Source organism: Dipodomys merriami, unplaced genomic scaffold, assembly GCF_024711535.1.
Source record: "Dipodomys merriami isolate MVZ:Mamm:240054 unplaced genomic scaffold, mDipMer1.0.p SCAF_9, whole genome shotgun sequence".
Taxonomy (NCBI): Eukaryota; Metazoa; Chordata; class Mammalia; order Rodentia; family Heteromyidae; genus Dipodomys; species Dipodomys merriami.
The window spans coordinates 11,017,876-11,044,159 of record NW_027206512.1 but is presented as its reverse complement, the minus strand read 5'-3'; the positions used below and the strand labels follow the sequence as shown (position 1 = coordinate 11,044,159).

At 43.1% G+C, this 26,284-nt stretch overlaps 1 protein-coding gene across 3 annotated transcripts in view; it reads left to right on the top strand.

The window, feature by feature from the left end:
- Aff1 (ALF transcription elongation factor 1) overlaps positions 1-26,284 on the top strand; it is a 214,939-nt gene that overhangs the window by 174,616 nt on the left and 14,039 nt on the right. For all 3 annotated transcript variants that reach the window (XM_070013207.1, XM_070013206.1, XM_070013210.1), the window contains 6 exons: positions 5,183-5,237; positions 5,365-5,402; positions 7,954-8,107; positions 12,173-13,102; positions 23,494-23,591; positions 25,622-25,883. In XM_070013207.1, the coding sequence (XP_069869308.1) occupies positions 5,183-5,237; positions 5,365-5,402; positions 7,954-8,107; positions 12,173-13,102; positions 23,494-23,591; positions 25,622-25,883 (1,537 nt within the window). The remainder of the gene's footprint in view (positions 1-5,182; positions 5,238-5,364; positions 5,403-7,953; positions 8,108-12,172; positions 13,103-23,493; positions 23,592-25,621; positions 25,884-26,284) is intronic.

Sequence of the window (26,284 nt, the reverse complement as noted above, 5' to 3'; positions counted from 1 at the left end):
AGACGAGATCAGGCAAGAGAGATCTCTAGGACCTACCACTTGATGTGTAACCTGAAGGAAGAGAGGAAAGCAGAGACCACTTACCAATTTAATGGCTTATACCCTGTATACGTCATACAAACTGATGGAAAGGGAAGACCTTTGTAGATGACACCCGTGGAAGGCATTTGAAAATTCCAGGAGTAATTCTTTTCCTGAGGATTATTTTGGAGGAGCTTATATTTCAGGAACAGTCTAAAGGGTCCCTGCAAGTCTCAGTTGATATGTGATTGTAGAATAAATATGATATGCTCTGATTTTACCCTCTGGGCTGCTAGGCTATTAATCTAGTAATAGGATGTCCACTTTCATAAGAATATTCATGCATATACCATACTTCAGTTAATATGTCACACAAAGATATCTTTAAGCAGAACAAAAACAAGCGTGAGGCCCAGAGTTCAAGTCCCAATACCAGCACAACAAAACAAAACAACTAGATAGAGTATAAATTTGAGGAATTACAGCTATGCGTTGTATCTCAGTCTTCTTCTCCTTTCAACATTCTCATTACCCATCTATCCCTTAAGTCAACTGTAAGTGTAGAGATTGTGTAACTATACGTACTCACCTACTTATTAGTGGTTTCTGAAAAGTATTAGTTTTCTTACCATTTTAAGTATACCTGATACCACGGTCATGACTTATTAATTACAAATAACTACTGTGGCCTTGGTCTTGCTTACTCTTTCTCAAATAAAATGACTGTAAGAAAGGTAACACCAAGAAGTAAGTCTATTTAAAATTTGGGGGTTTTCAACTGAGATGTGATGGAATCCTGGCAGCAGAAATTTCAGAAAAATCCCAGTGCTAAGAAATGGATGAGAAAGAAAAGCTTGTCACAAGGGGCTGACTCATGGGAGCAGGCCTGCTAGAACGTGTGTGTGGTTCTCCAGGCTTGGCTGGATGACAGGCAGCTTGCAGAATGCATCCGTGCAGTTTGGGCTCATTTGCAACCTTTCAGTGACATGCCTGCCTAGCTAGTTATGCAAAATGTGGTTAAATCTACGTGGTAGTTCAAAGACCTGCTTTACCCAAGCAGTTTTGATTTCTTTTGAACAGCGCCAAAGCAGTTGTACAGTGCCACAGGCTCTGAAATACTTGCCTCACCTTGGAATTTGGAAATTAACTTAGGTATTTGGCCAGTTAGAGAATGTAAGGTTTAAAGTATTTTCTTAAAAGACTAAAGTAGCATACTCATTTTATTTCTACAAGACAGTTGTTCTATTTCAATAGTGGCCTTTCTCAGGGTGGGTTTTTGAATTTAGATTTTTATCATGTCCTTTAGATTTTCTAACCATGGTCCACGGTGTCATATATTAGCCAGGTCAAGGGGATTTGGTATGAGATGAAGCTCCAGCAGGTGCCAGATTTGTGATCCTGGCATGTCTTTTGGCTGGTTTTGAGAGTAGGAGTGCCTGCTGTGAGCACTAGTCTGCCGGATGGCTATATATTTAGCAAAGTGGCTGCTGTTGACTCAGCCAGTTCTACAGGACCTGCTAAGTTCTCATTAGAGAATATGAAGGTGAAAGCCCCTTGGCCCCTTAAGGAATTCATGGTTTGCTAGGCAGGGTACCCTGCCCTGGCTCCTGTCCTTTTACCTAAGTTTGGTGGGTGAGAACAAGACTGAGTGTAAACTGATGCCGAGGTGCTGGCCTGCATACTCACCCTTCATACTCAAAGACCAGAAAAGAACCCGGCCTTCACTGGTCATATGTGCCCAGCCTCAGAAGGAATCACAGCAGTAGATGCAGTGGGTGTTTCTTATTAAAAGCTTGGTTTCTTCTTGGTCCCCTCCTGCGGCCTGCCTCCTAGTACCTTCTGTTATATTGAATCCCCTCCAGTGATGTTGAACCCACCTCTGGAATTGTGATGAACATTGGTTGGGTCCGCAGACACGGACAGTTATACCTATGTGTGCTGAGATTTGAGATAAACTTCATTCTCTATCAAGTAAATTGTTCTCACAAATTATTTGGGTGAAATACTTAGCATAAGTGTCCTGCACAGCTTGCATGGCTTATCATTTCTTTTGGCATTCTTTGTACGTAAACCTTTTGCAAGCTTCCCTGACAGAGTACTGTCCCTACCTTTTGGGTCTAGAAGAACTGTTGTACTTAGAGGCTTATTTTATTATTGTGTACATAATTTTCTGAAGGAAAAAAAGTGTTTTTTTTATGGTACCTTTTATTCCCAAAGAGCAAGAGAAATTGAAACTCAGAACTCTTGTTTCAGATACCTTGATTCACTTCAGCAGAGTATCTTCATGGAAGTTAGGGTTATTCAGTAGCTAGGAGAAAGCATGAAAGGACTTTTAATCCTCTGGGTAGTAGGTGTGGTGGGATTACATAATCATTTGTTACAGAACAAATACAGTGACTAAGACTCAAGGGGTCCATTTATGCAGTTTTGTTGTCTGTGGCTGATAGTAGATTCACCTCACCTTTTATCTTACGGGTATGTTCCTCAGCCAAGCTACCGTGGAAAGGAGGAAATGTGTGAATTGACATGTTCTTTCATTCCTTATTGATGGCTAAGTACCAAGTCTGTGACTCAAGGGTATAGTTTCTAAAATATAACTTAGCTTCTATTTGATAAATATTGAGCAAAGTCTACATTACAAGTAGCTAAAAGTTTTGGTCTGTTTTAGAATCTCAATCACAGGATTTTTTAAAGTATGTTTATTAGTGAGATAGTTTGGCAGGGTTACTGCTATTCATGTAGATGATCATTTATACAAAAGCCAAGTTTCATCACTTTTATTAGAAAATATAGTGATCGTGTGTGTGTGTGTGTGTATGCGCACGCGTGCGTATGTGTGCGTGCGTGCATGTGCGTGTGTGTGTGCACATGCGCTCATGTCATGGGTCTTGAACTCAGGGCCTGGGCTGTTCCTGAACTCTTTTACTGAGAGCTAGAGCTCTACCATTTAGAGCCACAGTGCCACTTCCAGTTTTCTAGTGGTTAATTGGAGTTCAGCATCTCAGAATTTTCTGCCCAGCTGGCTTTGAACTGTGATCTTCAGATCTTAGCCTCCTGAGTAGCGAAGAGTACAGGTATGAGCTACCAATGCCCGGCTTAAATATAATGATTTTTAACAAGGCTCCCCCAAATAACTGCCTACTTTAGTAGTAGGTAATGGGTTTGCAGTAAGAACTGTTGGTCAGATTATTAAAGAGGCATTTTTAAATATACTAAATGATTTTTAAATTGTAATATAATTTCCTTTTGGGGAATATCAGTAATATTCAAATAGGTACTCTTTCCACCCCTATACCTCTTTCAGTTTTACTTGTAGCATTTCCTCAAAAGGTCCTCTAAAATTTAGGGGAAGTGAGAGGGAGCAACTAGTGGTATTCCAAGGAGAGAAATGTTCAAATGTGAGAAAAAGTCAGATTTGAAGAAGGTTTAATTTCAATAATAAAGTGTTATAAGTTAGCATGCCTAGAGGTGTGTGTGTGTGTGTGTGTGTGTATGTGTGTGTGTGAGATGCTGGTACTGAGACTTGAACTCAAGGCCTGTTCATTGTCCCTTAGTTTTTTCTGCTCAAGGCTTGTACTGTACCACTTGAGCCACACCTCCACTTCCTTTTTTTTTTTTTTTTTTTTGTAGTTAATTGGTTTTAAGAGTCTCATGGACTTTGCCCATTAGCTTGACTCAGATTTCAGCCTCCTAAGTAGCAATTTGGATTATGGCATGAGCCACTGGCCCTGGTAGAAATGTCTTAATGTGAGTTTGAGAAAATAAGTGACTTATTTTTAACAAGGAGGAGAACAATAAGGTTTCTATTGCCATCCCTTCCAGTGACTAGTGTTGAAGTAGATATTCCAAAGAAGATAAAAGAAGATTTTTTCTTTTTGCATCTTCAATATTCATAAATTGAACTCTGGGCTTGGGCACTGTCCCTGCACTCTTCAGCTCAAGGAAAGCGCTCTACTGCTTGAGCCACAGCACCACTTCTGGTTTTCTAATAGTTTATTGGAGATAAGAGTCTCAAGGACTTTCCTGCTGGGGTTGGGCTAGCTTTGAACCTTGATCCTCAAATCTCAGTCTCCTGAGTAGCTAGGCTTACAGGCATAAGCCACCAGGGCCCGGCTTGCCTTGATAATTTCTTATATCTCATTTTGTATTTAATTCTTTTATAGCACTTTTCTATCCAAATGATCAACATTCACTCAATATTTTATCATTCTCCCTCTGGTAGACACTATGAAACAAAATAATTTGAGTTTGAATGTATTGTAGATGTTACTCCTCTCAGTTTCCCCCTTCCACCTTCCCTCCCTTTCCTTTTTTATCTCCCTTTTTCCCCTTGGTTCAAGCTCCTTGTTCTCTCTCAGGTTATTTGCTTTGTTGACTTGGACCCTGTCCTCACTGATAAGGGGTGGGGAGCTGAGCTGCAGAGCCAGAAGGAACACTTGCTCTAGTCATTTCTCTTCATCATGGAGACCTGTGAAAGACAGGGCTTCAAGATGGGAAAGGGCTTGGATTGAAGCAGTTTTTGTCTTGAAATTATGAAATTTGTGAAGAAAACTAGTTCTTATTCTGTTGCTCCTTTGCATCATTAGGCATAATTTCTGTTTATATGCTTAAAAAGTAATTAGGCTGGGTCCCTGTGGTAATCCTAGCCACTTGGGGGTTGGAGAGGGGAACACTGAAATCTGAGGATCATTGTTCCAAGCCATCCTGGGTAGGAATAGTCATGAGATTCTTAATCTCCATTTAAAGACCAAAAAGCTGGAAGTGGAGCCGTGGCTCAGGTGGCAGAGTGCCAGCCTTGAGCAGAAAAGTTGAGTGTAGGAGCCTAAACCCGGAATTCAAGCCCCGAAGACCAGCACACACAACAAATACATGAGTAATTAGAAGGCCTGAGGCTGGTGACTCACTGATATAAATCTTAGCCACTCTGGGGGCTAAGATCTGAGGATTCCGGTTTGAAGTGGCCTAGACCACTTCTGGGAGACTCTTATCTCCAGTTTATCAGCCTAATGCCTGAAGTGGAGGTGTGGTTCAGATGGTAGAATGCCAGCCTTGAGTAGAAAAGCTAAGCAACAGCAAAAGGCCTTCGTTATAGCCACTCTACTAGCAAGCCCACAGGCACAGAGTTATCTGAAATTCTCTACTCTGTCCCTGCCCATTTCAGCATGCTGGAAGATGACCTTCAGCTGAGTGACAGTGAGGACAGTGAGAATGAACAGGTAAGTTTTGTGTATCTGGTGATAGCAAGAACCTTTTAAATCCGAGGCACATACCTGAGTTGCATATTCTAACCTAAATATTTTTGTTCTTCTTTCTGGGTCTTCTCCCCTTTTTGTGAATTCACAGACCACAGAGAAGCTACCTTCCTCAGCTGCACCTCCAAGGTACTGTCTGTGGGTTTCTCCTTCTCTGAGTAGAAAATTAATATGGTTTTACTCAGTAAGAAGATAAGGCCTTGCCTTAACATTTTTAGTTTCCAGCTGGGAATGTGGCTTAATGGTAGAGTGCTTGCCTAGTGTGCATGAAGCTCAGTACCACATAAACAGAAAAAGCCAGAAGTGGCACTGTGGGTCAAGTGGTAGAGTACTAGCCTGTAGCAAGAGATGCTCAGGGACAGTGCCCAGGCCCTGAGTTCAAGCCCCAGGACTGGCAAAAATAAATAAATAAACATATATGTATATATAAAATTTATGTATTTATAATATACATATAGCTTCTTTAGGGATATGAAAATGGAGGATCATAGGTAAAAGAAAGTGCTAGCTTAATATTTTGGAAGCTAAAAAGATAGTTGTTATTAACACTATTAAAGTAGAGAGTCTCCATACCCGGCAACAACTAGTTGTTAAAATTCTTGCACTGGGTGTGGTAGCACATGCCTATAATCCCAGCACTAGGGAGGCTGACCCAGAAGGATCACGGGTTTTTAAAGCCAGCCTGAACTACACAGACAGACCCTGTCTAAAAAAAATTGTTTTAGGGGCTGGGAAGGTGGCACAGTGGTGCTTGCCTCGCATGCATGAGGCCCTCGGTTCGATTCCTTAGCACCACATAAACAGAAATGGCCAGAAGTGACGCTGTGGCTCAAGTGGTAGAGCATTAACCTTGAACTGAAGAGCTGAGGGACAGCACTCAAGCCCAGAGTTAAGCCCCAGAACAACAACAAAAAAATTGTTTTAGAATTTAAAAATACATTTAAGATGGTTTATCATCAGTCTTGTATAACCAGCATTATTTATGTTCTTAGTTATACCTATTTTCATATTATTACAACTGTGTTAAAAAATGGTCTGTGGTATATTTAAATTTGGTGAGAAATAACACTTTTTCCAGTGTGAGCCAGCCATATTTTAGAAAATGTGATAGTTTTAATTTTTTTTTAATGAGACCCATTTGAACTATTTTTTCAGTATTTTCTCCTGTTACTAAATGCAGGGATCTAAGGTGGCAAGTTCCTGTCCTTCATGAATTCAATTACTTTACTCCCTTGATAGGAATTCAAGCATTCAGAGACAAGATCAACAATAAAAGCATGCCTAATATGGTTGGGATTGTAGTTAATGGTGGAAGAAGCCCCATGTAATTACACAGACTTGTGGGTTCATAAAGTTGCTTGTTTATTTATATCCAGTTTTGTTAGCATTTCTAGTGAGTCATATTTACTCACAGCAGGAAAAACAGTCTAATGTAAAAGTGGAGGAAAAGCAAAAGAAAACCCCCAGGGTGGCAGTTTCCTTGAAGTGTGTTTCCCTCTGCAGCCACTGGGCTCAGTTGCCACAGGAAGGCAGTGTGGACAGACAGTACAGACAGGAAATGTGGACAAGGAGCCAGAGCTGACACAGTATTCTGAATGGGGAGACTGGGATTGGTACAATATGTTTGTTTTAAAGTCACCTCAATTAGTGCTTTTACTTATTTACTATTTTTTATTTTGAGTTCTCAATAAGCATTTGTTTTGAGCTGGGCACCAGTGGCTCATGCCTATAATTATAGCTATTCTGGAGGCTGAGATCTGAGGATCACAGTTCAAACTCAGCCTGGGCAGGAAAGTCTGTGAGACTCTTATCTCCAATAGCCACTCAAACACTGGAAGTGATGCTGTGGCTCAAAGTGGTAGAGTGCTAGAGCAAAGAGCTCAGGGACAGTGCCTAGGCTCTGAGTTCAAGCCCCACGACAGGCCCTCCCCTTCCCCCCCAAAAAAAGAATTTGTTTTGAAACTATTATTTTCAAATAGATTTGGAAGCTTTCAAGATTATAGTTAATGATATGCTGCTGTAACTAAGAGCATCTCAGGCAAGCTTTTAGGATTGCATATGACTGCAATTCCATGTGTTTAGTAGTGATCTGTATGTTTTCTCCTTTACCTAGAGTTATTGGTCTGTTTTTGGAACAGTTCATCTCCAACCATTCATAAAGTATGGCTTATTTATAATTCCACCAAGAAGTGTACATGAGTTCATCTTCCTCCTCAACGGTATCTCCCTAGCACACAGTTCTGAGGCAGAGAAGACAGGGAGATTTGCACTTGGAAGTTTTTTTTTTTTTATACCTTGATTTCTTTTGGCTATGTATGAGGAGCCAGATAACTTAAAGCACCAGTAGTCCATATTTTAGCCTTTCTAGGCCATGTCCATCTCTTGGTGTGACACACATGTAGGCCTAGACAGCTGTGTTGGCCTTGATTACTGACTGGATGTCAGGCCCCCAGCATCTAGTTAACATTTTGTGTAGCTTGACCTGTTCCTCAGGAGGTAAGTGCAACAAGTCTCTTCTGTTTTGTGCAGTTTCCAGATGTGCTCTTGTAAGGACTTGTCACTTTCTCTTAAACCACTTTTACCCCCCTCTCTGCCAGTAATCAGGTACTAGTGAGGCTTCCTTCCGAAAAAGGCAGGAACGGGCAGGGGTCTTCTAATCTTGTCCCTGATTGCTTCACAGTGCTCCACAGTCGCTCCCCGAGCCTGTGGCATCGGTGCGCTCCAGCAGTGCTGAGTCAGAGAGCACCAGTGACTCGGACAGCTCCTCAGATTCAGAGAGCGAGTCCAGCTCCAGTGACAGCGAGAATGAGCCCCTCGAAACCCCCGCTCCAGAGGTACTGTGTCCCCAAGGCCCATCCAAGATGGCAGGCGGGCATGCTGGTTGTCAGGGTGGAGTGCTGCTGAGGTGCAGGTGGCCCCGACTCTGAAACCCAGCCCTTAGGCGACACTTCCCTGCTCCCAGGTGCTGTGGAGTGCCTGGTTTGTTTGCTAATAGCTTACCAAATATTTGGAGATTTGGAGATACATCTTCTCCCTGGTTAAAAACCATAGCTTCTTGTCGATGGCTACTAGTGCAGTTTATTAAGAATGCTTGCACACCATTTTCTTCTCCTTTCTTTTGAAAAAGAGAGCTTGTTTTTGGTAGGATCCTGTTTTAATATTAATGCAATTTCTTTGTGAAATTTCAGGAATGCATGAATTAAGGAAAGGCCTGGTTTAGTCAAGGGAAGGAATGTGAACTACAAATAAGTCAATGGGGAGTCCTGTTATTGAGTCATTAAAAGCCTTGCATTAAATTGATGACAAGTGATTTTTGCCAAGGTTGATTCTTGGCTCCCTTCTGCCCATGTAAAGATGAAATAGCCATGCTTCTCAGCAAGAGACATGGTAAAGATGAACAAACCAATGAGACTGAAACCTCAAGCACTAAATGTATGTAGAAAATTTGTGTGATGAACTGGATGGCTGAGCACAGAAGTTGTAACAGTTAACACGCTTGCCCTCAGAACCTGGTAGCAGTATAAAAGTCATGCATGGGAAGGTCACTAGTGAAGTGGGAAGACACACTTGTTTTGGTTTTGATGAACGAAACCATCACACAGCACATCTAGGGAAAACCCTCTGCACAGTTAAGGTGAGACTGTCATTAGTATTTCTGTATTCATTTCTGCAGTTTAGAAAGATGCTGATTCTACTAGAACATTGGCTAAGAACATCTGACATCATGTAGAGAGGTTTCTGGGTTTGTCTGGGGACAAGGGACATTGAGGAAATATATCATTATTTAGAAGCAACTCTGTTTTCTGGGGTCTTTGTTTCTTGTGGGATACTAATTTCTACTGAAATTATTTCTGTGTCTTAGGGAAAAGGAGGGTGAATACGCTATGCAGACAACTTGTTTGTGTTATTCAGTGTTAATGGTTCTCAGAACCATCTTCAATAAGAAAACTCATGCTTAGTAGACTATTGGTATAAAAATATAATTCAACTGCAAAAAGATAGGGTGGATTGGCTGAATAATTGAAACTTGAAAACAACTTTAATCTGGTATTTGTAATAATGAAATTTATATCCCCTTATCAAGAAATTATTAGAGCAAAGCCAGATAGGATGTTGTGCTTCGGTAATCTCAGCACTCTAGAGATAGAGGAGGAACTCAAGGCCAGCTTGAGCTATACAACAAGGCTTTTGACCAAAAAAAAAAAAAAAAAGAAACTATCATATATTAAAAAGAAAATTGTACATGTTGCTGGGCTCTGGTGGCTCCCACCTGTAATCCTAGCTACTCAGGAGGCTGAGATCTGACGATCACAGTTCAAACCCACCTCAGGCAGGGAAGTCTGTGAAAGTCTTCTCTCCAATTTACCACTAAAAATGCCTGAAGTGCAGCTGTGGCTCAGATGGTAGAGTGCCAGCCTTGAGTAAAAATGCTGAGTACAGACCCTGAATTCAAGCTCCAGTCCCAGCCCCAAAAAAAGAAAGAAAAAAAAGTAGATGTGAAGGAGAATGCTTTTGCCCTTGTTCATTCCCAGTACTAGAGCTTGACACTCTGGGCCTCTTGGTTTCACTTAGCTTTTTCACTCACAGCTAACACCAGGCATGAGCCACCAGTACCCAGCCCTACTTTTTTTTTTTTTTTTTAATGCTAGGAAAGTTGCTTTTATGCTTATTTTTACTTATGTCATTGATGACATGTTTGAGGGACGCTGAGCCCTGGAACACCATGCACATGCCACAGAGCTACCACTGAACTTGGGACCAGCCATCAGGGGTTCCACTTCAGTGTCGGTTTTCTAATGGGAGACAAAATGTAGATCTTAGCTTTTCAAGATAAGTAGGACACATTGCCACCCAACTACTTACAAGTCCCCTCTGGACAATATTTGCACAATAAAATTTTTTTTAAAAAAACCAACTACTTACAAGTAAAGTTCAGAAAATGCCTTACTGTTCTAAGATGTTTATGAGTTTGCTCAGCTTTCTCATGTATTCATTATCCAGTGTTTGGAAGTAAACTACTTTTGTGTTAATTGCTTCTTCAACTCTTAGAGCTTTTAATAAACTATTTGATTCAAATGCCTGTCTTTTTATTTTTTTTTCTTTCTTTTTTTTTTTTTTTTTGTCGGTAGTGGGGCCTGAACTCTGGGCCTGGATGCTGTCCCTCAGCTCTTCAACTGTAGCGCTCTACCACTTGAGCCTCAGCCCCACTTCCGGCTTTTTCTGCTTATGTGGTGCTGAGGAATCAAACCTAGGGCTTCATGCATGCAAGGCAAGCACTCTACCACCGAGCCACCTTCCCAGGCCCTTCCTGTCTTTTTTCTTGTTTGTAAAGAGTAGAAATATGAGAATTCAGATGGTGGCACTTAACTTTAAAATCTGATCTTTTTTCACATCTGGCCCCCCCCCCCCCCCCACGCACACTTGTTATTCCTACATTTGTTGGAAGTCTGTTAGAGTATAAATTCTATATTCACTATGGATCTGAGTTTTAACTTTATGTCCTTTTAATTCCACTTTTAATGTCTTTCATTTTCTTTAAAAATTATTTTTAATTGCAAACAACCATGAAATTTTATTCTAAAACTAGGTATATATTGCCTATGACTCAGAAGTTCTTTGTTAGAACCATAATTCATTTAAAATGAACTTTTTCAGATTTACAATTAAGAGAAGTAAAGGTACATGTAGTCAAAACAGTAAAATGCTTTTAAAAAAATACTGATTTACTCTTTTCATCCTTCTGATTTACAGTGTGTGAGTTGTGCCAGCTCTGAGGAGAATGAAAAGAGCAGAGTGAAAAAGAGCCTTAATCCTCTCTGGCACTTACCTGATTAAAAATTATAGAGTATTTAAAATTAATCCCTTATCCAAATATCAGCCCCCTCTCAGTACCCAATGGATCTGATCATTTTCGCAGCTTTGTTAGGTACACAGAAATGATTGCTCTTCCCTTTTTTCTTGTCTTCTTCCCCCAACTCAGTTTTACCCTGAAACTGGGCCATAGGCCTCCCTTTCGACACGTAAGACTGTGTGGAAGAAAATGTGTTATTTCAGTAACCAGGACGTTTCTTTAGGGATTGCTAAATGGATCTCAATACTGCCCTGATTTGAGTGAGGGGAGCAGAGACACATGACAACAGGAATGACTTCTGGGTTCACACAGGAACACTCTTCTAAGATGCTAGTCAGTTTCGAGCTGCAGTTGTAAGCACAGCTGGTGGGTGAAAGGTAGGGCACGAAGGGCTCAGTTCCTGCCCAAATCAGTCTTACAGTATCTTAACTGCCTTCTGGAATTCCTTCACCACTGATGGCACATTCCATTGATTCTCTGTAGGAACGCAGGATTGACAAGTATATGTGCTTGTCTTTTCTCTAACCTTAATAATCACCTTGCCCTGTTAAACTATTGCATGTAGATTTATCGACAGAATGCCTTGATACATAATAGTGATTCTCTTCTCTCTCTCCCTGATCTGAAATTCAAATAACAGCAGGGAAGTAGAGTGGGTATAAGTGAAGGAAGCTGTAAGGAGATATAGTATCCAAAGAACAGGATAAGGAAAGCAGAAAAAGAGAAATCAGGTGGTCATTGTTCTAACATATGATCCTACCTTGGCTAAAGTGAGTTCACTTGACTGTGTAGTATAAAGTCTGAAATCAGAATATGTCTGTGATACACTAAGAAGTTTGTCACTTATAAATGTTTGTCATGTTTTAGAATCACTAAAGCTAGCTGGGTACTGGTGGCTCATGCCTGTAATCCTAGTTACTAAGGAGGCTTGAGATCCGAGGATCGCCGTTCTTAGGTTTGGAATGATGCCTGTCCCAAGGGACAGCCCTGTATAATTATATCATCATTGATTCGGTAACATTTTTTTTCTTTATTTCCTTATTTGTAGCCTGAGCCTCCAACAACAAACAAATGGCAGCTGGACAACTGGCTGACCAAAGTCAGTCAGCCGGCGGTGCCCCCTGAGGGTCCAGGAAGCACAGAGTCCCCACACCGGCATCCGGACAGCAAGGGAAGCAGTGACAGTAGCACGGGCCAGGAGCATTCTGAATCCAAAGACCCTCCTCCCAAGACCTCCAGCAAAGCCCCCCGGCTTGCCCCCGAGGGCCCCCATGCTGGGAAGAGGACTTGTCAGAAGTCTCCTGCACAACACGATCCTCCAAGACAAACTGTTGGAACCAAACAACCCAAGAAACCTGTCAAGACCTCGGGGCAGGGGGATTGCAGAGCCAGCTTGCAGCTAGACAGTGAGCCAGGCCTTTCGTACAGCACAAAAGAGCAGACTTCCAAAGACAAGCCCAAGGTGAAGACGAAAGGAAGGCCCCGCACCGGGGGGAGCAGGGACACCAAGCTCACTGCACCTGCTGCCAGCGAGAAGAAGAAGCACAAGAACTGTCCCCCAACCCCCTCCAAGGCCCTCTCAGGCCCAGCGCCTCCTAAGGACAGTGCGGGGCCTCGAACCCCGGAGCACTTTGCTCTGGCCCCCCTGACTCAGAGCCAGGGCCTACCCCACAGTGGCAGCAGTGGCAGCAGGACTAGTGGTTGCCGACAGGCAGTGGTGGTCCAGACAGATGGCCGCAAAGACAGACTGCTGTTGCCTTTGAGAGACACCAGGTTGCTCTCACCGCTCAGGGACACTCCTGCCCCACAAAGCCTGGTGGTAAAGATAACCCTAAACCTTCTCACTCGGATACCCCAACTACCAGGCAAGGGTAGCCGCCCAAGGAAAGCAGAGGAGAAGCAGCCGTCCACAGGGAAGAAGTGCGAATCTGAGAAGAGAGGTGCAGAAGACGCCAGCAAGGTGGCCAAAAAGAGGAAGGTGAGTTCGGGAAGGAGACCATCCCCCTTCACAGCGGCTCGCAACCCGAGCATCTCTTAAACTCAATTCAAATTGTCACAAAGGACTGAAAATGCTTTCTCTGATGAGATGCGCCTTGGTCCTCTTCCCAGAGTTCCTCTTTGTCTGCCCTTTGATGTTTCCATCCTAGATCAGGAGTCTTCATCAGTCATTGAAAAACATAGCTGCTTTTAGCATCCCCCCACACACCTGGGCGCTGTCCCTCAGCTCTTCAGCTCAAGGCTAGCACTCTACCACTTGAGCTACATCACTACTTCCCGTTTTCTGGTGGTTTTATTGGAGATAAAAGTCTCATGGTCTTTCCTGCCTAGACTGGCTTTGAACCCAGATCCTCAGATCTAGGCCTCCTGAATAGCTAGGATTACAGGTGTGAGCCACCAGCGCCCGGTTCTCTGAGCTTTTTTTTTTTTTTTTTCTCAAGGTTAGCACTCTACTACTTGAGCCACGGTGCCACTTTCAGCTTTTTCTGTTTATGTAGTACTGAGGAATCAAACCCGGGGCTTCATGCATGCTAGGCAAGCACTCTACCTCTAAGCCACGTTCCCAGCCCATCCTTTCCCTTTCCCTTTCCCTTTCCCTTTCCCTTTCCCTTTCCCTTTCCCTTTCCCTTTCCCTTTCCCTTTCCCTTTCCCTTTCCCTTTCCCTTTCCCTTTCCCTTTCCCTTTCCCTTTCCCTTTCCCTTTCCCTTTCCCTTTCCCTTTCCCTTTCCCTTTCCCTTTCCCTTTCCCTTTCCCTTTCCCTTTCCCTTTCCCTTTCCCTTTCCCTTTCCCTTTCCCTTTCCCTTTCCCTTTCCCTTTCCCTTTCCCTTTCCCTTTCCCTTTCCCTTTCCCTTTCCCTTTCCCTTTCCCTTTCCCTTTCCCTTTCCCTTTCCCTTTCCCTTTCCCTTTCCCTTTCCCTTTCCCTTTCCCTTTCCCTTTCCCTTTCCCTTTCCCTTTCCCTTTCCCTTTCCCTTTCCCTTTCCCTTTCCCTTTCCCTTTCCCTTTCCCTTTCCCTTTCCCTTTCCCTTTCCCTTTCCCTTTCCCTTTCCCTTTCCCTTTCCCTTTCCATTTCCATTTCTCTGATACTGGGTTTGCATTCAGGGCCTAACTCTCCCATGTAGCTTTTTTCACTCAAGGCTAGTTACTCAGCTTTTTGCTGGATAATTGGAGATAAGGATCTCATGGACTTTTTTTGCTTGGGTTGGCTTTGAACCTTCATCCTCAGATCTCAGCCTCCTGAGTAGCTAGGATAACAGGTGAAAGATGCTAGTGCCTGGCATCATTGTGAGATTATGTTTTCAGATAACACTCTTAAACACCAGTTACTTTGGCCCTAGAACTTAAGATTTTACATAAGTTGAAATGTTGTATTAGTATATGGAATTACTGACAAAAAAAACTTCTCTATAAAAACTTATTCTAGTATGAGCCTCTTAATACCAGTATTATTTCCATATTTTAAAAATAAGGAGTGCCTAACCTGTGTTAGAACTATTAAACATCTGGCTAGGGTATCTTTTGGAATAAGATAGCCTGAGAGAGTACATTGTAAAGTACTGAAAATTTGTCATTTGATAGGGATTTTGGAAGTTTCATTTGAGGAATGGATGCAAGGGGTTCCTGCATTATTTAAGACTCTAATCTGTTCCTTTGACATACAGCTGTTTGGGAGAATATTCTTCTTTCCCTTCTTCTGATTCATTGAGCTGGATTTTTTTTTTTAACTTCTTTGAGAAGAGGAAAGATCTATGTTTCCCCCAAGGTCATTCCCAAGCCAGTAGACAAAGTCACAAGAAAGGCCAACTCCTTCCTGCTGAGAAGGAATATAATTCTTAACACTCTTCTTCTAAGTGCATGAAAAACGTCTTACTCAGCTGTGGAAGTTGAGCTAAGAATAACAGAGGAAAAAAGATCATGAAGCCTGCTGTCATGTCTGAGACCTGACTGATTAATCCACTAGGTTAAAAATATAACATGACTTTACCAAACTGCAAAGGGTGATTGCTTTCTCCAGAACCTTGTTGCTTGAGACATGAGGGCGGTTGCCACCACATCTGCCACAGGCAAGTGGAATGGGGCGGGTCAAGTGCTCACTGTGGGGCTCTTTCAACTAGAAAGGGTAAGGCTGTGTGCCAGAAAGCTTTTTTAAAGTTTTAAAGTGTGTGTGTGTGTGTGTGTGTGTGTGTGTGTGTGTGTGTGTGTGTGTGTGTGTGTGTGTGTGTGTGTGTGTGTGTGTGTGTGTGTGTGTGTGTGTGTGTGTGTGTGTGTGTGTGTAGCCTGTTTCTTCAGAGTGCCATGGTCTTTTGTGGTCTCCAGTGCTAATTTCTACATTCGCTCATGTGTGGCAAAATTATTCTCTTCCAAAATGCTGGCTTACCAGGTAGAAATGTTTGAAGCTGGAAAATCTTTCAGCAAGTTCCCAGATCAGTCGGCCTCTGTGCAGATCAAGAAGTCTTACTTAAAGCTCCAGAAAGGAAAACTTCTAGCTCTCATCCTTGGCTGTAAGAAATGTACCTCCTTGAAGCCAACCCCAGACTTGGCTGAGCTTCCTGAGGTCAGCTCATTATCTCTGTGTTTCAAGCATGGAGAAGCAACGATCCCCTTATCTTCAATTGAGTGCATGACTGATCTAGCAAGCTGCTTAGAGATCTGGTCTGCAACAGTCAGTCGGTCTTTCTGAGGCACTGACAAGTTGTGGTCTCACCCATTGCTTCTAAACCCTAGCTTCTTTACAGTCTTTTGGGGAAAAATTAGTGCAGATGACAGGGTGCCCTCCTCACACTGGTAACTTTGGAATTGGGTAGGCAAATCCTAAAGCCTAGTGGGACTGGGCCCAGGGGAGCAAAACCACCTTCTTCATACATTGCTACTTCTGTGGAAATTCTGCAGAAATTCCCCAGGTGCGTTGCATGCTGCCAGCTTGGACCCACACAGCTGAGAACTCTTTGCTCCAAGTACATCATCAGTTAGCAGCCCTTACTTAGGAAGATAATAAGTATAAAAAGCTGCTCACTTTTTTCTGAGAATCACTTGTCCTTTGGTTTTATTACTTCCTGTTGGGTTCTTGGTGGGAGATGTTACTGCACGAACTATTCATCTCTGTCCTCCCCAGGCTTGTATCCTGACCCTCAGCTTTCTGGACTCTAGCCCTTGGACTAGCGCAGCGGCTCCAGTGGGCAGCCCAGCCCCTGTGGCCTTCCTTTTCCAAGCTAGGGAGCTCCCCTCAGATTAGGATTTTGGAATTTAAAAAAAATTAGTTTTAGGGTGAACAGTAGAGAAAGGTAAGATGTACTTAGACCATCGGAGATGGGACACAGTTGAAAATTAGTGTTTTTGTTTAAAGGTCCTTTAGAGCCTGCTCATCTCCTGGTATAAAATTTAGCAAATATTTCCAGGGTTTTCACAAGCCACATGAAAGTAGTCAGAACAAGTGGTAGAGACTAAGGATCTAATTCAAGTGGTTGAGTACTTGCCTTGCATGTGTTAGCTCTGAGAGGTTTATCCTCCATAATGCAAAAACCAAACAAGACCAAAGGAAAGAGACTTAATGGTGATTAACAGCTAAGATAAAGCCATTGGGTACACGTTAAAACAAAATTAAAGCAATGGGTTAGGAAAAGTGAGAGATTGTGAAGTACATAGGATTCCTGATATAGACTACTAACTTTTAACAATCTGTTTGGAGCTTAGAATTTAAATGCTAATTTAGCAAAGGTGCTGGTGGCTCACACCTATAATTCTAGGTACTCAGGAGGCTGAGATCTGAGGACTGAGGGTCAGAAAGCCAGCCCAAGTAGAAAGCTCATGAGACTCTTATCTCCAATCAATACCAGAAAACTGGAAGCAGCTCTGTGTCTCAAGTGGTAGACCACTCACCTTGAGCTAAAGAGCTGAGGGTCAGCACCCAGGCCCAGAGTTCAAGCCCCACAACCAACAACAAATAAATAAATACTAATTTACATTTTTGCACAATTGTTAAACAAGGTTTATGCTTTCCATATCTGGAAGAAAAATTTGAGAACTGTAGTATACTATGAAAGCCATAGTATATATTTGAAAGTACTATGTATAATCATAGTTCACATAGCATACACAGTTGTCTTATCAGTCAGTGCAATTAGGAGCACTGTAAAAATTGCACCTAAACAGGCAGTGAGCTCCAGTGTGGGTCTTAGTGGCTTCTAGCCATTTTTGAAGATAATAGCCCATTCTATCCTATTACCTAATAGATTGCCTTTTCCAATAAGTAGATGATCTGTGTTTGTTGCTTATTTGAAATACACTATAGCTATATAACTCAGGTTGGCCTTAAACTTGTGATCCTTCTGCCTCAAGCCTCTTGAGTACGAGGACTGTATTATAGACGTGTGCCACTATGTCTGGCTCAAATAAGTGGATAGTCTCTCTTAGAGATTATTTAAACAAGCAAACTGTCAATAAGGGGGTTCATTCATTCAAGTATGTAAGTAATCTAAGTAATCTCTTTACTAACCAAGAAACTTTTAACATATTTTTGGAAAAAATATCAGTGCCATTTATGTGTTTTGCAGAAGAAAGGGAAGTTGTATGTGGTAGGAAAAAGTGCATTTTTATTCTTTGAGATGGTTGGTTCTATCTTGCCCTTCCATCCACAATTGAACTACCTTTTATTTTGACTTGGTTTTTTTTTTTTTTAGATCAACACCCAGAAATTGTTGTCCTTAAAATCAAGGCTTTAAAAACTTACCCCATATAATTTACTAAACCCACATCGATCCTTGGCCGCATGCCAGTCCATTGCCTTAGGAAAAGCATCACACTGTGTGCCTACGGTAGCGGATACTGTTTTAAGTCATCTCCATACCTGTCTGCCCTCACCCAGCAGGGAAAGGTGGATTCATTTTCCCTCTCTGTAGTACTTACCTCAGTGTGCGTGACCTGTCTGCCCAGTGTGTCCCTGACCCCTGTGCCGGGGTGTGTGCTTCACATCCCTACATTCTTTTCTTGTTGAATCTCCTTTAGAGCTAATTGCCTGAATTTCCCAAAGTACTAGCTACTCCTCCAGTTTATCCTCTATTTCATGCAATGCCAAGCCTGTTGGCTTCCATTTGAGAGACTATCATAGCACCTCGGTTTTTAAGTGGTCTAAGAGCCTCAACAGCCCCTGTTCAGCCCCACCTTTTATAGAGGAGACCCAGAAAGGCATGGAGTGAAAGTGAGTCTAGAGCACCACCTCTTCCCAGCCCAGTCCAGTGATTTCCCCCCTTCCCCCCACCCATTTCAGGGTCTCTTTCAGATACTCCAGACTTCCCCCATTACAGCCGCACTCCTGGCACCTTTCCATCAGTTCAAAACTCCATGGCCCCAAATTAGTGTTAGTTCTGGAAAAAGCTCCCTTCATGTTTCGCTCCTACTTACAGTGCTCCTACAATGAGCCAGGTACGGGCAGCATACAGCCAGGCTGGAGGCGGTGGCGCCACTTGGCCTCATCCCTTCCTTTTATGGTCTTGGTTCTTGCCTGTTTTGTTTTGTTTTCCTTTTCCTTGGCCATATAGGTGGAGCAGAACTTGGCAGCTCACCTGAGGCGGCCTGACCCAACAGGTTGAGAAAGACAATTGGGCCCATTTGGCAGCAGGAAGCTGCCATTGTGGTAGAAGCAGGCACCGATGAGAACTTATGGAACAAAGAGTTTCTGAGTCACAAACCTTTGAATGGATTCCCTGAAATAGGGGTTGGAGGTGGGGTGACCTGGGGATGAAACACCAGTGAGCTGGGCGCAGGCTTATGCTGGAGACTGAGTGAGGATCACAGTTTGAAGCCAGCCTGGGCAGGAAAGTCCGTGAGTCTCCTACCTCCAACTAACCACCGAAAAACACTGAAAGTGGAGCTTAGAGCTGTGCCTCAAGTGGTGGAGCAAAAAAGCTCAGGGACGGTGCCCAAGCCCTGAATTCAAGCCCTAGGACCAGCACCCACATACAAAAAATAAACTAAAAATGCAAAGGGACTTCTTTCTCCCATCCTGAAGAGAGTAAGTTGCTTGTATCTGATTTTCTTGTGGCTCCTAAGCTAGCAAAACCTAAAGAACATCTTGCTTCCTGTTTTTCAAGTCTTGGTCTAGGAATTCCTTTTCAACTCTTTAACAGTCAGGGTTGCCTGCCACCATTTAGTGACTCTCGGGTCCATCCACTGAAGGCCATAGGAGGCCTGCTTCCAGGGAGCTCAGCCGTGGCCTTCAGCTATGTGGCTTAGTTTTTGAGCCAGCTTACACATGCTGAGTGCTCTGGGACTGACCCTGGCAGAAGAGGACAAAGTTCCAAGTGCTTCAGTGAATGAGGCCTGCGGGCATGAGCTCAGCACTGGCAGAATCGCAGAGAGGGCTTTTGCTTTATGGAGTTTAATGGCTTCCTTTCAACTAGTTATGGAGTACTGTCTGCCTGAGAGTTGTTAAATACCCACATGCAGCTAATTGTTCCAGTAAGCTGTAAAGGGCAGTGTGATTTAAATGGTCACCCTCGGTGAAGTTCAAGTGTGGTGATTGCTTGTTTGTTAGCCCTTCTCTCAAGTCCATAGCTAGCACAAGCCAGATTCCCAACTTGGTGAACACTGATTCATCACAAATCTTATTTTCATGGGTGTGGTTTATAAGATCTGCCGCTTTGGTTTATAGTCAAAACTAGCATGTCCTAAACAACAGAAAAACACACAAACAAAAATTTATTGACATTTTACCCCTGGACTTTGGTGTTTTCTTGAAGAAGTAACTTTTTTGTGTGGTCTATGTTTGGTTTTGTCTTGAGAACTTTGTGTCAGAGGAAATTACCTTCCATTTAAAACAGTGCTTCAGGGCTGGGAAGTTGGCTCAGTGGTAGAGCGCTTGCCTTGCATGCCTGAGGCCCTGGGTTCCGTTCCTCAGCACCACATAAGCAAAAAGGAAAAAGCTGGAAGTGGTGCTGTGGCTCAAGTGGTGGAGTGCTAGCCTTGAGCTGAAGAGCTGAGGGACAGCGCCCAGGCCCAGAGTTCAGGCCCCACGACCGGACCCAAATAAAATAAAATAAAATAAAACAGTGCTTTACTACCACGTGTACAAATTGGTATCTGTCCTTTAGCAGATTCTGACTTTGCCTAAAGATAATTTCCTACCTTCTTGCCCTGCTTGGTAGACCAGCTATGCAACCTTTAAGAGAATTCCCTAGGTTTTTGTGACAGGGTACCTAGGCATAAATAGGCTCCTAATTGATGGAGTTTCTAGACCTGCCCTGGGTGCAGCCTCATTGCTAATAAGTCTTTCTCTCTCCACTGTAGTAGGCTTGTATTCCAAGCAGGACCTTTTGCAGTGTGTGGCTCTCGGCTCATGCCAGTACGGTTAGCTTCTGAATTCTGCTCCAGGAGTTTTTTTTTTTTTTTTTTTTAAATTTTATCGTAAATGTGATGTACAGAGGGGTTACAATTACATAGTAAGATAATGAGTACATTTCTTTTTGAACAGTGTTACCCCATCCCTCATTTTCTCCTATCTCTCCCTGCCCCGCCCCGCCCCCCCCCCCCCCCCCCTTCCAGGATTCTTTCTGCCTCTGGCCTGTGATCCTAGGGGAATCAGTGTGGAACTAAAGGCATTTTAGTCAGGGTTAGGGCTTCTTATCTCACATACTCTATCTCCTTATCAGCTCCTTGCATGGGTCTCACTAGGTGAATAGTTACATTTCTGAGTAACTGCATTTATCTTATCTACCTGTAGATGTGGTGACTTCTTTGCATTTACTAATTGGAAATTTAGAGCCCAGTTCTCAGATCATCTTCTGCAGTGTATAAGAGCAGTTACTCATGAGTAACTTAGTAATGTGCGATTGTAAATTTCCTAGTAGTCATATTTTTTAAAAAAACATTTTGTGTGTGCTTCTCCAGGGGCTTGAACTCAGGGCCTGGGTACTGTCCCTGAGATTTTTTTTTTTTTTTTTTTGCACAAGGCTAGATCTCTATCACTTGAGCCACAGTTCTATTTCTTTTTATAGTTGGAGATAAGAATCTCCAGAACCTCTTGCTTGAGCTGGCTTTGGGCTTTGAACCCCCGATCCTCAGACCTCAACCTGTGTGAGCTACCAGCACACAGCACAGATTAAATTATTTTACAAAGGGAAATGAAACTAGTGACAGTTTTAATAGCAATTGTATATTTTATCTACTGCCTCAATATATGTCACTTAAAATTTTAATCAATGGGGAGTTGGAGGTGTGGCTGACGTGGTAGAACAACAACCATGCGAGTGCAATGCCTTCAGTTCAAGCCCCAGGGATGCCTCCCCCTCCCCCCCGCCTCTCCCCTCCCCATATACACATAGAGCAAATGCTTTAATCTATGTAAAATCACATTCTCCTTCTAAAACACTGTCCTCAGAGTACCTTCAGGGTAGCTTTTTGAGCCACCATGGGTAAATTGAGGTTGAAGCAGGAAGGCACATGAGTGAACAGAAGCCCTTTTCCAGAAGAGTCCTGGTTGGAGGGGTTTTGCAGGAGCAAGGAGGAGGGAGGGATTTTTAAATTTTCTATTTCTTATTCTTTTGAGCAGGTCAGGCTGTTTATTGTTGTCTGGATAGACCTTGAACCTACACACCTTCATTTATTAATCTTTTCTTGGAGACATTCAGGAAAGAAGAAAACACTGTGGAGAAAACTGAGACCTCCCCCTGTCAGTTAATTGGATGCATTTGATGAATAGTTTTTCTCTTGTGGCTTAGGAGGATCCAGAGTTGGTTGGTAATTGTCCTAGATTGACAAGTGTGTCCCAGATTCTTAGTCAGTGAACTCACAGTTGGGGACTTATTTCTTACTGGGCAGTACAGTGAATTGAAGGGCTCCATTCCTTTGGCTGCTGCTTGCTGGAGGGATAGAGCGCCGCCTTCTTTAGTTACTTCTGCACCAACCAAGTCCCTGTGTGAAGTCCCCATGTTTGACACATAAAAGGCTTTTGTCTTGAGGATTGCTTTGTTTGATTTCTATAGTTGTCTTCCTCCTCTTTATTTCTTCCTTCTCCTCCTTCTCCCTCCTCCTCATCTTTTCCTTCTCCTTCCTCCTCTCCTTCCCTGATCCTCCTCCCTCCTCTTCTTCCCTTCTTCTTTTCTTTGGTGGAACTAGGCTTAAAACATCTTCTCTCCCTCTCCCTCTCCCTCTCCCTCTCCCTTTCTTCTTTTCTTTCTCTTTCTCTATTTCTATTTCTTTTCACCAGTCCTGGGACTTTAACTCAGGGCCTGGGAATTGTCTCTGAGCTTCTTTTGCTCAAGGCTAGCACTCTACCCCTTGAGCCAAGGCACCACTTTGGGCTTTTTCTGTTTATGTGGTACTGAGGGATCGAACCCAAGACTTCATGCATGCTAGGCAAGCACGCGACCACTAAGTCATATTCCCAGCCTCAAACATCTCTTCTAATGACAAATAAGGGTACTGTTGAAAAACATTTCTCTCTGAATGTTACACAAACAATACATGAGTGGATATAAGCAGATGAGTCTTTTGAAAACAGTAGGGGGAGGCCTCATAGTTACCCCCGTGTCCGTTAAGATGAATATGCATCATTTTTGTTTTGTTCTGATCCTGTTTTTTGTGATTTGAGACAGTCTCACTGTGTAGCCAAGGCTGGCCTCCAATTCTCCATCTTCCTTCCTCAACCTCCTGTGTGCTAGGATTACAGAGATGCACCATTCCCAGTGAATGTGCATGTTTTATTGATTGGTTTGTTTTGGTACAGGGCCTTAAAGTATTGATTCTTCAATATTTAGAAAATATCATGGCAAGATAAAGCCTACTGTTCTTGCTATAGCTACTGCTTCATATATTAATCCCTTTTCTAGGCAGGAGGAATAGCCTGCCTCTCTTCCCTCCCCCCCCTTCCCCTTCCCCTGTCCCTTCCCCTCCCTTTCCCTCCCCCCCTCCTCCTCTTCCTCTTCTTCCTCTTCTTCCCCTGTCCCTTCCCCCCTTTCTTCTTTTGGTTCCAGTCCTGGTGCTTGAACTCAGGGCCTGGGTGCTGTCCCTAGGCTTAAAAAAGCACTAGCTCGAAACCACTTGAGCCACAGCTGTACTTCCATCCTTTTGGTGGTTCATTGGACATAGAGTCTCATGGACTTCCTACCCAGGTCTGGCTTTGACCTGTGATCCTCAGCTCTCTGCCTCCCGAGTAGCTAGGGTTCCAGGCATGAGTCCCTGGCACTTGGCGGAGGAATAATCTTTCTTCATGTACCATCTGTTTCACTGCACACCGAATCACATTTTGAGTATCACACGTGACCTCAAAGTAAGGTTGCTCTGTGTGCATACATGTCTTGAAAAGTGGAATTACTGTCTGCCTGTTCAGTTTTATCTGTACATCTGTAATGCCTTGCTTTGCTTGTTGTACCACAATAACAGGGTTACACAGAAAGAGATTATGAGAACAAAAAAATCAAGTTGGAGAAAGAAGTCAAATCACAGTCTTCATCTTCTCACAAAGAATCTTCTAAAACAAAGTGAGTATAAAGAAAGGTAACCAGGTCTTCTTGGGTCTCAGCAAAGGAAAGCGTTTCCTTCTGGGTGGGAGCAATGGATTAATGGATTGCTCTGACTCATTCTGAGGATATGTAACATTTGTTTCCTATAAGTCTCTCCCCCCCCCCCCACCCCCCAACCCACCCCAGATCTTATCAATAGATCCTTTGATAGAAAGTCAATATATCAGGGAAGTTTCCTAAACACCTGAATTAACCAATTTTTGGTAAAGGAAAGTACCAAAGTATGGAAAATACAATTTTTGTCCCTATTTGGTAGAATGGGTGAGAGGGGGGGGGGAGGGGGAGAGAGAGAGAGAGAGAGAGAGAGAGAGAGAGAGAGAGAGAGAGAGAGAGAGAGAGAGAGAGAGAGAGAGAGGGAGGGAGGGAGGGAGGGAGGGAGAGAGGGAGAGATGGAAAGGGAGAGGAAGGGAGAGGAAGGGAGGGGAGGAGGATGGAGTGGGAGAGAGAACACAACTGCTCAAGGCCACATATTGTTAGTGCGAGTGGAGCTGGCACGGATTTGGGAGCTTGGGTCCAGTGCTCTTTTTAGAGATGAGGAAGAGTCTGTCAAGCCTTTCTGTGGCTTTGGCACTTGAGCTCTCGGCCCCATGTGCTCAGTCAGCTTTTTTTGCTCATGGCTGCTGCTCTACCACTTGAGTTGCACCTTTACTTCTGCTCTTTTGCTGGTTAATTTGAGATATAAATAAGTCTGGTAAATTTGTTTGCCCAGGCTAGTTTTGAACCATGATTCTCAGATCCCAACCGTCTGTGTAGCTGGGATTATAGGTGTGAACCACAACACCTGACTGCCTTTTCACATCTTATTAGGGAGAGGGATGGCAGGTGAAAGTTGTAGTGCCAAGAAGGTATGGATATAAAATGTAACTGTCATTTACTCTGGCATGCGCATTCAGGAGCTTGCCAAAACAAAACAAAAACAAGTGCATAAATGTAGGAGCCCACAGACATGGGGGGGGGGAGGAGGAAGGGAGGCGTCAGATGTGAAGGTGGCCGTTGACCTTGCCTGTTTGTCAGGACAAGGTGTGGACTGAGGAACAACTGAATAAGAGAGGTACATGGTTATCAAAAGTTGGGATCTGGGGCTGGGAAGGTGGCTCTGTGGTAGAGCACTTGTCTTGCATGCATGAGGCCCTGGGTTTGATTCCTCGGCACCACATAAGCAGAATAAGCAGGAAGTGGTGCTGTGGCTAAAGTCTTAAGCTGAAGAGCTGAGGGACAGCGACCCGGCCCAGAGTTCAGGCCCCAACACTGAAAAAAAAAAAAAAAAAAGTTGGGACTTCTGGCAGACTCTGCTAGCTTAGTGAGAAGCTATACAACTTCATTTATTACCAGTGGATAGGGCTAGATTTGTCAGACATGCAAAAGTCCCTAAAATTCGGCCTTTCTTTTATTTTTTTAAATTTTTTTTATTGTAAAGATACTATACAGAGGGTTACAGTTACATGAGTGAGGTAATGAGTACACTTCCTCTTGAACATTGTTACCCCCTCCATTGTTTTCCCCCTACCATCCCCTCCCTCCCTCCCTTCCCCGAGGTTCTTTTTTTTTTTTTTTTTGATTGTGATTAAGTGATTACATAATTTCCAGAAATTCACAGTATTGTGGAATAATGATGCTCACTTAAAGTCACAAGTTCATTCTGACTTTCCTGGAGCAAATTGTCTATCACAGTCTGTAACATATAACGGTGTTCACATGTTATATACCATATATGTGATCAGTAGCATGGGGATATTTAGTAGTGGTTCAACCAGATGAGTGGGAGTTCTTTGTTTCTTAAGTCCTGTTAGTTTTGTTGTATCACCTAACATTTTGGATTTAGCATCCACTTATCAGGAAGACCATGTACAAAATTCGGCCTTTCTACGACAGTTTTATGCTCTGGGACAGCATGATCTTTCCTGCCTTAATTTAGATGTTTATAACCAAACAAAGCCATGTCGTTTGTGGTCCTCTTCAACTTAATTTTGTATGCTGTTTTACTCCAGGACACCCAGGCCTTCCTCAGAGCCTTCAAAAAAGGAAATGCTTCCTCCTCCACCTGTGTCTTCCTCTACTTCCTCTTCCTCCTCCTCCTCCTCCCAGAAGCCAGCCAAGCCTGCACACAAGAGGTCAAGGCAGGAAGCAGACAGCTGTGGTCAGGACCCTCCCAAAAGTGCCAGTAGTACTAAGAACAACCATAAAGATTCTTCCATTCCCAAGCACAGAAAAGTCCAAGGGAGGGGCTCCGGAAGCTCCACGGAACACAAAGTAAGTAGCAGGATCAGCCTGTGTGAAAATGGAATGCGTTGCTGTATCTTTTCCAACTCCATCAAGTTAACTCTCCCCAGTGATGCACTCTACAGCCGTTTATTTGTTCATCAGTTTTACTTTGGAGCTGATGGTTCCCATTTCTTTTCTCTCACTTTTTTTTTTTTAAGATGTGCTTATTGAATGGCAGTTAATATTGCACAAAAGTCTAGGGGTCAATTCTGAAAGTGATTCAGAAGTGGAAATACATATATATAATTTTTTTATTGCTTCCTGTTTATCAGATGTGTAACAATAAGAAATGGTTAGCCCCCCTTTTTTTTTAGATCTCAAATACTTTCATTTACTGTATATCAGAGGAAAAAAGCCCTCTTTATTTCTCAAACAAATCAATTACCCTT